Genomic DNA, 10000 nt, shown 5'->3' with positions numbered 1-10000 from the left:
GACCGACGACGACCTGCTGCTTCACCTTCCTGTGTCAGACTCATCAGATCCTGATTTACTCTTCTTTTTTTTCTGCTCTTTCCTTCATTGCTCTGCTGCGGTGACTCTGAGGCAGTGAAGACCGTCTCAGAGGCCAGAAGAACCGCCGGCGTTCCTCAGAGTTTCATGATTTGAATGAAAGGATGAACTGCTCACAGCAAAACTCTTCTTATTTCTCTATTCACTAACTGTACTATCACACCATCACCTCTTAACTGTAAGAGCAGCGACATTAATGAGCCACGATGTGCAAAAAATTGCAAAGTGAAGTGCTGATATAAGCTCTGTGATCGTGTGTGTGTGTGTGTGTGATGAATGTTAAACAGTCACATGATGAATGTTCATCTTCAGCATAGTGCAGCTGGATGAGTGAGAGCTCGTCTCTATTTGCCGCTGATGATATATCAGAGTCACACTCAGGTGAGGAGATGTTATACTGCGATATAGATGATGATCTCACACACACACACACACACACACACACACACACACACACACACACACACACACACGAGCGACGAGTCAGTTCCTGTCCGAATCTTAAAGGATGGAATTTGAAGCTAGTAGCTGATCCTCTGGAAGCCCCGCCCACTTCCCCACCTCTCAACTTAGCTGTGTTTTCGTCTTGAATTGCTGAAATGGAGAATATTTCGAGCTCACTGTCGTGAAGTAAAATCTGTGTGTGTTTGATGGAGCGTTAAGTATCAGTATCAAACCCAACAGTGTTATGATCACTAAAGAATGAGTTGTGGGACATTTCACAGTTTCCCTGAAGGATTTTTAACACCATTGACTCTGTGTGCTGATGAATATTTCAGTGGAGCTTCATTCTCCACCACCCCATGTCACACCAATAACTGATTGACTTTATAGGAAAGCAGTTTGGAACGGATGACTTCTCTAATTCGTCCTCTGAAATCAGAGACAGGTCGATCTGTTCTTTGGCCCGGTGTGCGTGTGTGTGTGTGTGTGTGTTACGTCCGTTACGTAAAGTTATACGAGCTCGCAGCAGGAAACTCCAGTGCTAAGTGTACAGACTTGAACTTATGAGCTAGCGCAGCTCTCGCTCAGCGCTACAGACATCTCATTTCACTTGATCTCCATCAGCTCTCCTGTCACCTTCAGCTCAGTACAGGAGAGAAGAGAAATGCCCTGAGGAACACGTCAGCTTCTACATCACTTTGCCCTTTAACCAGATCCGGATCTTTGTTTGCATTATGTTATTGTATTTAAACTGATATATGATGTTCATTTACATAAATGATTGACAGCGGAATGAATTGTTTAGCTTTTTACACAGTTACAACGGAGGAAAAAACAAAGACACACACTCGCACGCTCATTGACGTGTCGTCTATTCATTGCCACATTCGCTGCCAGACTAATTTCCCTTTTGGATAAAGAAACTTTTACAATTAAATGAATATTGACTGCTCCTCTAACGCTAATGCAGGAAATGCAGCACTTTCTTTTTTTTCTCTCACTCTGTTTAGCATCAGAGTCTGAATTTTCCTCACCGTGTTGCTTCATAGCACCATAACCCAATAACACGCAAGGAGAGTTCTGATTGGTCAGCAGGAGTCGATTAACTTTCATCAACATTTGTTTATATTAGCGCTTTATTGTTTTTATAGCAACGGCTCCTTAACATAGATTTGCGCGGCAGATGTTGATACAGTAAAAGAGTTTATTTGTAATTAATGGAACATTTATTAGGTGGCACGGTGGCTTAGTGGTTAGCACGTTCGCCTCACACCTCCAGGGTTGGGGGTTCGATTTCCGCCTCCACCTTGTGTGTGTGGAGTTTGCATGTTATCCCCGTGCCTCGGGGGTTTCCTCTGGGTACTCCGGTTTCCTCCCCCGGTCCAAAGACATGCATGGTAGGTTGATTGGCATCTCTGGAAAATTGTCCATAGTGTGTGATTGTGTGAGTGAATGAGAGTGTGTGTGTGTGTGCCCTGTGATGGGTTGGCACTCCGTCCAGGGTGTATCCTGCCTTGATGCCCGATGACGCCTGAGATAGGCACAGGCTCCCCATGACCCGAGGTAGTTCGGATAAGCGGTAGAAGATGAGTGAGTGAGTGAGTGAGTGAGGGAACATTTATTAAGAAGGAATCTCCAGCGTCAGGGCTTTGCGACAGTCAGAGGTAAGAAGAAATGTAACTAAATATTAATGTTGCTGTGGTAAAAAGATTTAAAAGAAAAAATTCAAGGAGGAACCATTCATTCTGTCATTTGTGACAGGAATGATTTCACGCAAGTGATTTATCCCAGTGATTTATTTCCCAGTGCAGACTCTTGGAAATTGCACCATACAGCTGTGTGTAGTTTATTGTGTATATTGTGAAGCTGTGTTTTGTGTGTGTTGTGTACGATGTGATTTTGAAGCCTCCGTGTTTCCCTACATGTGGGTTGAAATAGGAAACTGTCATGTCTTGTGATGGTGACACTCGTTTTTTGTGTTCCGTGTCACTTCTGACAGTAGAACCTAGAGACAGATTATGTCATTGCTCCACCCATCGTTACACCATGTTTTGCAGTCATGACAAAAGACAGGACAATAGGAGGACACAGCGAATCTGTAACCTGCGGCGCTCAGTCTGTCAGGAACAGGCAGGTGGAGTCGTGGGCAGATGAAGCTCTGATGTCTTGCTGAATCTCTCTAATAAAATCTGGAGCTTATAATTATTCAGGCCCTTCTGCTCACCAAGTCACATCTCCTGCACTGTGAGAAATAATTAGCCTGTGCTAACACCTACCAATCAGATCCACCTCAAAGCATCAACACGTACAGATACTTATTATAAGTATTCTTTATTAGAAGTCTTTAATAATAACTCATCTGTCACTGGTTTTTATTTACTTTATTTACTTTTCATAGAATGTTTAAACATGTAGTTTAAATTTCTGCACATTTTTGCACACTTTTAGTTATTATATGTTTGTATTTTATGATTTTACTGCTTTTGTGTTGCACTGTTGCGTTGTTTAGCTATTTTTTTGTTTTTCTGTTTTTACTTTCTGCTTTTTTTATTTAATGACATTCATCGAACCGGTTTGTTTTCTAATAAATAAATAAATAAATAAATAAAATGGATAAATTTTTTACTCAATAATTGATGAGCCAAACAAGAAGCCAAACAAGCTTATTAGACTTTTGATTGACAAATTAAAATTCTTTTTCACTGGTTGGTTCTGTACTTTAAATATTGACCCCTGATTACCTATTTGTGCTGGTTCACTTATTAGATTTATCACTCCTGGCTGGCTCACCAGTTGTTCAGATTTGATGTATAGATAAATAAGCTGACTTATTTATCGATAGCAGTGCTATGTTGGGGCTTGTGTTTTTATTCCTGTTACACCATGAATCTCTCAGCACCATCATCACCGACCATTTTTTATTAGCACTTTTTATTAAATACCAAGCTGCCTATATTAATATCTACACCTCTGGGTGAAAAGGAAATCCACTGGCTGCTGAAAATAAAATAGACTGAAATACACAATTGCTCAGGTATATTGTTCTGCTCCGTGTATTGCTTACATTTAGCAGATGGCTAAGTGGCGTGTTGGTGTTTTCATTATGTGAGTAATTACTGAACCACGCCTGTGTGTTATTAATAATTAATAAAGCATTATATCCATTATGTGCCACCGATCAATAATGCAGAGCTGTTTTTTTTTTTTTACTCTCTACCTTTCTTCATGTTTGTTTTATGGAGCCGAAAGCTATGACCTGTGCTTTCACTTTCTTACACACACACTGATGTTGGTTGTTTGTCTGTTTGTGTGTGTGTGTGTATGTGTTGTTGCCTGCAGGTGAGGATGACAGCTTGGCCTCCAAGAAGAAAGTTACAGTGGAGGATCTGTTCAGCTCGGAGCTTCAGGTTCACGACCCCCAGGCCAGGTGGCTCAGCGGTATGTTCTCGCTGTGTGTGTGTGTATGTGTGTGTGTGTATATGTGTGTGTGTATATGTGTGTGTATATGTGTGTGTATGTGTGTGTGTGTGTGTGTGTTTGTGTGAGGACTCATTTGATCCCAGGATACAACTGAAGAGAGCTGTACAGAATTTTTTTTTTTTTTTTTTTTTTTTTATCAAAACATTTTGTTTTGTACTTTTTTTATATTACAACATTAGCATTGTGATAATATATTAAATATAGAAACATTAGTACTCTTTGCCCTCTGCAGGATTTTATAGACACAGCATCATCCAATTAAGATGTAAACACAAATTCGTCACCAAACGACAATGAGTTTTTCTCAGAATCGCTTGATGACAGCTATGTGATTATTACCTTCGAACACCAGACTGGTTCATCCTGAACACACCAAAGTTGTATAAGTTTGTGTATACTTATGCATCCAGTTCACCTAACTTATTGTTTCCTGTAAGAAGTTTTTGATTGTTTTTCTTTGTTTTGTTGTAAACTTTTTAGATTTGTTGTATGTAGAAATTGAGATTTGTGCCTAAATCAGTAAACACTAGAAATGGACAGCTGGATGTTTTGAAGCACAGTAACTCAATGGCGTAAGTTCATACAGTCAGCGGTGATGGTGGTGAAATTCATTATAGAGCTCCCCCGCTGCTGAGGGTTGGCAGGTGATGTGTCCACACACCACAGTGTTGGTTTATCTGTCTGTGGTGTAAACCCTGGGTTTGGTCTGAGGAGTCAGTCAGCTCGGGATAACGAAGGAGTGAAAGCTCCAGAATCCACGCTGAAGGAGCTAAATGAAGAATAAAAATGGACAGCTGTTTGTTTTGACCCATGTGGTTTTTAATGATGAGACTGTCCTGCTGTTTGGGTAGCGTTCAGCCGGATGTCCTTCCGCCCTCGCACCAGCTGACTGACACGTCTACTCCTCCTCCACCTCCTCCTCCACCTCCTCCTACATCAGGGTACATATTCATATTCTTTAATTAGGCAAGATGGACGGTTAGATACACTTACTGAGAGAGAGAGAGAGAGAGAGAGAGAGAGAGAGACTTACAGACATACGGATATTGGAAGGATGTATCGATGGATGTATAGGTGGATGGATGATGGATGGATGGATGGATGGGTGTGTTTCAGTAATCAATATTTATTGATCTCTACATAAAAAAAAGACAGACATGCATAGAAGAATAAGATGTGTATCTATTATTCCTGCATTTAACATTGATCACTAGATAGAAAGAAGACAGACAGAAAGAAAGAGAAAGAGAGATAATTGAGTGGTTAGTAAACGTCTCACAGATTGCTGGATGGATGGAGAGCTCAATGGATGGATGCACAGTTAATGACCTTCAATATTTATTGATCACCACATAAAGAGAGAGACAGGCATGGATAGATAGATAGATAGATAGATAGATAGATAGATAGATAGATAGATAGATAGATAGATAGATAGATAGATAGATAGATAAGCTATATTATTTCAATGTTTAATATTAAATAGAACACAGTGGATAAATAGATGCACAGAGAGATCATTGGATGAATGGATGGATGGATGGATGAAGAGATGAGTAGATGGAAGCAGAGTTGAATGAAAAGATGTGTAGTGTAATGTCCACCCAGGTGGAAGGTTTCCTCCATGTGTGTGGATCTGATGGCAGGTCATGACTGCACTAAATGAGCCGTTAAACTGTGAGGAACAGGGCGGATGGTGACGGAGGAAACAGGGCAGCTGTCGGCAGCTCTGCAGGAGAAAAGCACAGGCTCCTGCTCGTGTCCTAGCAGATGGATCAAGATAATTAACCACTAGAGCGGAGGTTCACGCCTCCGTTTAGGCCGACCGAATCCTCCACAAGGACACTCGGCTTCCCGAGGCTCTCTGAATTAGCATTTCTCTTTCTAACGCTGCATTAGCATTCCGGCTGCGCTCTGGAACAGCAGCTCGCATTAGCATCTCGCAGCACAGCAGCCGGCATGAGACTCGCAGACTTTCTGAAAGGAACACAACTGAATTAATAACACACTGGACCCAGTTTCACTGTTAGTGATGTTTCTCTACAATTATACAGAGCTGTATTCATTAGAGGGGCTGAGACACAGGGAGACAGAGAGAGACACTTTGACCAGAAGTGTGTGTGTGTGTGTGTGTGTGTGTGTGTGTGTGTGTGTGTGTGTTTGCGATTCATCAGTACATTAATAGAAAACTTCCTGTTATTCTTATTATGATATTTATTTTGTTTCTGTTTATGTGCGTGATTGTTGTCAGTGTTGTGTGTATATATAGTATCAGTAAGTGTGTTGGTAAACAGAACAGTAAACAGAAGTGTGTGTGTGTGTGTGTGTGTGTTCCAGTCGTGTGGAAACAGTGCTGTAACACACACCCTGTCGTGCCTCTGCTTCTCTTTGTTACAATGTGCTTTTTTAGCCCCGATCACTCGTCTGTATTATTTACCAGCAGAGAAAGCGTGTGTGTGTGTGTGTGTGTGTGTGTGTGTGTGTGTGTGTGTGTGCAGCAGCAAGATAACAAAAACAAACCAGAGGCATAAAACTGGATCAAATATTGAAGTGACAGAAACAAATCAAAACGCAAGCAAACCAGAGGCAGAAAACAAGACAAAGCAATAAATAAATTAGAACTAAATTTGTTCCTGAGACTCCGTTCCAGACTCCGTTCCAGACTCCGTTCCAGACTCCGTTCCAGACTCCGTTCCCTCCAGCCCGGATTTTCTGACGCCCTGATTAATGTTGCGAGATAATTTTAGCTCACGGGGAGGAACGAACTTGGATTTCCGGTGTTTGTTTTTGATTCTGGTCACTTCCTGTTTTCCCCTGCCATAGCTGTGGCCACGCCCCCAATCAGTCAGCACCTGTTCTGCTCACCTGTTCCTGCTGATTAGTGTTGATATCATGCCCATATTTAACCCTTTGTGTAGGATACAACTCAAAGGGCATTAAATGGCACTGTGGGTGTGGTTTCTACGGAAACAGCAAACTCAGAAAATACAGTTTACTGGGCAACGTTATAACCGTAACTCTAAACAGATGTTGCTTGGGCATGAGAGGATTAAAACCCCTTGCCGCACAGCAGTGAAGGGGCGGGGCTTCTGTTTAATCAAACGTTTGTGTTGGCTTTCTCCATAAAGACATTACCGTGTATTTAAAGTTCTCACAGCTCTTGTTCTCTGTGTTCCACCTCAGACACAGAGCTGCTGTACCGGAACCAAGATGGAGATGTGCTCCTGCTGGACGTGGAGAACAACAGCACACGAGTTCTGGTGGAGAACAAGATGTTTGTGAGTTTACCAGCTAATTTTATTCATCCTTACAGAAAACGTGCCATAGGCCCCAGACTTGCTAAAGATCATAGACGGATAGAGACAGATAGGATGGATGGATGCATGGATGGATGGATGTGTAGGCAGACAGTACATACAACAAAACAGATAATACATTAATTCATAGATAGCGGGAAGGATAGATGGATGGCTGCATGGATGGTGAGATGAATGGATGGATAGTTTGTTGGGATGGATGGATGGTCAGATGGATGGATGGATGTGAGATGGATAGTCAGATGGATGGATGGATGGATGGATGGATGGATGGATGGATGAATACTCAGAGAATCAGCTTAGAAGGATGAAGGGATAGGCTGTTGGACAGTTGTTTTGATGGATGGATGGATGGATGGATGGATAGAGAGCTGCTTAAATGGAGAAATAGATAGACAGACAGAAGCACAGAGATAAACGGACAGAGAGCTGATGGGATGGATTAACACTAGCAGACTGTTTGAATTAAATAACATCCTTCTTTCACCCTCTCATACCTTCAGGAGACGTATAAAGCCAGCAAATACCAAGTGTCTCCTGATCTAACTCATGTTCTACTGGCCTACAACATTGTTCCTGTGAGTACACACACACTCTCTCACACACACACACACACACTCACACACACACAAGCTCAGCCTTACTTCCCTACACTTCAGGTGTTTGAGACAATGAACAGGTGTGTATGTAACAGGTGTGTAACAGGTGTGTGTTCTCTCCTCTACAGCTGTACCGATTCTCCTACACGGCCTCCTACATCATATGCAGCCTGAAAACTCCGTAAGTTCCTCTGTTCTGTGCTAGAACCCTCCTGTGTGTATATGTGTACGTTGCTGCCCCCTGCTGGCTGAACCGCTCCTGCTGTCTAACACTGAGCTGTATCTCAGTCATGGTTCTGCTCCAAATCATCAGCAGCTCACACAGCACAACTCAGCCAGAGGAAAAGAAATAAGTGTATTTAATATCACTCTGTATCGCTCTATTTAATTTACATAATTAAACGTCCAGCGCACTAAAGAGCGTTTATTTATACGGCTAAAGCAGAGCAGTGGAACTAATTAGGAGACTAATTAACAAATAGTGGGATATGACTAATTAATAACATTAAGAACATTAATTCATCAAATAATTAGGAATCACTTCCTGTACTGATAAATTACTTACTCGGTGGGGAATTGATTACATTTTATTAATGAAAAATTTCTTTATAATTTATTACCTAATTTACACTCATTAATAATTTATTAATGATCATCTTCTCGGCCAATCATCACTCTGTTCTGCTCTAATTCATGGATATGTTTGATTACTTGATTCATTTATAAATGCACTAAAGTCATGTGGAGTTTTTTTTCCTCACAGGGAGACGACGGTTTTATCGGCTCCTGAAGTGCAGAACACAACGCTGCAGTTTGCTGGATGGGGTCCCAAAGGCCAACAACTGGTGAGACACACACACACACACACCTGGATTAATCAGGAACACACTCTCCACCATCCCACATCGTCCTGATGTTCACACTTTGACTTCATACGAATAATTTATTAAACTGTCAGTTTTGTTACAAGTTAATTAAATTATTATAAATGAATAACAGGTGAAGTTGTAGGACGAGCTGCAGAGACGAGACGGCATGGGGTTAAAAGTGGGCAGAGAGACCTGGTGCTCAGTGACATCAGTGTGTGTGTGTGTATAGCAGATGGCACTAGCCCTGGGGATGACGCCCTTGTTTTCACATGACCTTCAGCGTGTGAGTGTTAGTGAGTGAAAGAATCAAACACAAGCCTTGATTTTGTGTAAACACTACGGTGTGGGCGGAGCTTAGTGACGGAGAGCATCTTTAAAGCTGCGGTGATTAAAGCTCACAGAGAGACCAAGCAGTTCGCTGCTCTGAAGGTCGCCGTGACGACGCTGGAAATCAGCGACACAGAGATACAGATGGTACAGGAAGCAAGATGGAGTCGAGATTGAGGCAGAAAATCTGGCAGGAAATCAGCGCAGCAGATGAAGGAGAAGACAGACTCACTGCTGACAAATGCCATTGTCACTCTCAAGCTGACACACACTCACACTCACACACACCCACACACACACACACACACACACACACACACACACGCTCTGAAGCCAGCAGCCTGGTCTTTTTTCTTGCGAGCTCTTTCTTTTTTTTTTTTTCTTCTGCTTCTTGTGTTTTGTTCCTGTGATTGTCATCTCTCCAACCTCTAATCACTTCATTAATAGAAGTCATAACTCGTTAATATTCATTTCCACGGTAACGACATCTCGACTAATTAACAAACAAACGAATTTGCTGCATTAATTACGCAAAAACAAATGAGCTTGTAGTAAGAGTGATGTGAGAGATGGAGCTCATTCACCAAGCAATAAAAGAAAACCTCACGTCATCTATAATACATCTATTATACATGTATAAAATACACTCTGACTCCGCCCCTCAGTGTGGGTAAATACACTCTGACTCCGCCCCTCAGTGTGGGTAAATACACTCTGACTCCGCCCCTCAGTGTGGGTAAATACACTGTGACTCCGCCCCTCAGTGTGGGTAAGTACACTCTGACTCCGCCCCTCAGTGTGGGTAAATACACTCTGACTCCGCCCCTCAGTGTGGGTAAATACACTCTGACTCCGCCCCTCAGTGTGGGTAAATACACTCTGACTC

The 10000-nt window shown here is 42.1% G+C and overlaps 1 protein-coding gene across 2 annotated transcripts in view; it reads left to right on the top strand.

Moving 5' to 3' along the window:
• dpp6b (dipeptidyl-peptidase 6b) overlaps positions 1–10000 on the top strand; it is a 68121-nt gene that overhangs the window by 37593 nt on the left and 20528 nt on the right. For both annotated transcript variants that reach the window (XM_060873730.1, XM_060873731.1), the window contains exons 3-7: positions 3862–3960; positions 7186–7280; positions 7823–7897; positions 8047–8099; positions 8682–8763. In XM_060873730.1, the coding sequence (XP_060729713.1) occupies positions 3862–3960; positions 7186–7280; positions 7823–7897; positions 8047–8099; positions 8682–8763 (404 nt within the window). The remainder of the gene's footprint in view (positions 1–3861; positions 3961–7185; positions 7281–7822; positions 7898–8046; positions 8100–8681; positions 8764–10000) is intronic.

The sequence above is a fragment of the Tachysurus vachellii genome, chromosome 7, assembly GCF_030014155.1.
Source record: "Tachysurus vachellii isolate PV-2020 chromosome 7, HZAU_Pvac_v1, whole genome shotgun sequence".
Classification (NCBI taxonomy): domain Eukaryota; kingdom Metazoa; phylum Chordata; class Actinopteri; order Siluriformes; family Bagridae; genus Tachysurus; species Tachysurus vachellii.
The sequence above is the reverse complement of the archived record's forward strand: the minus strand, read 5'-3'. Positions and strand labels throughout refer to the sequence as shown.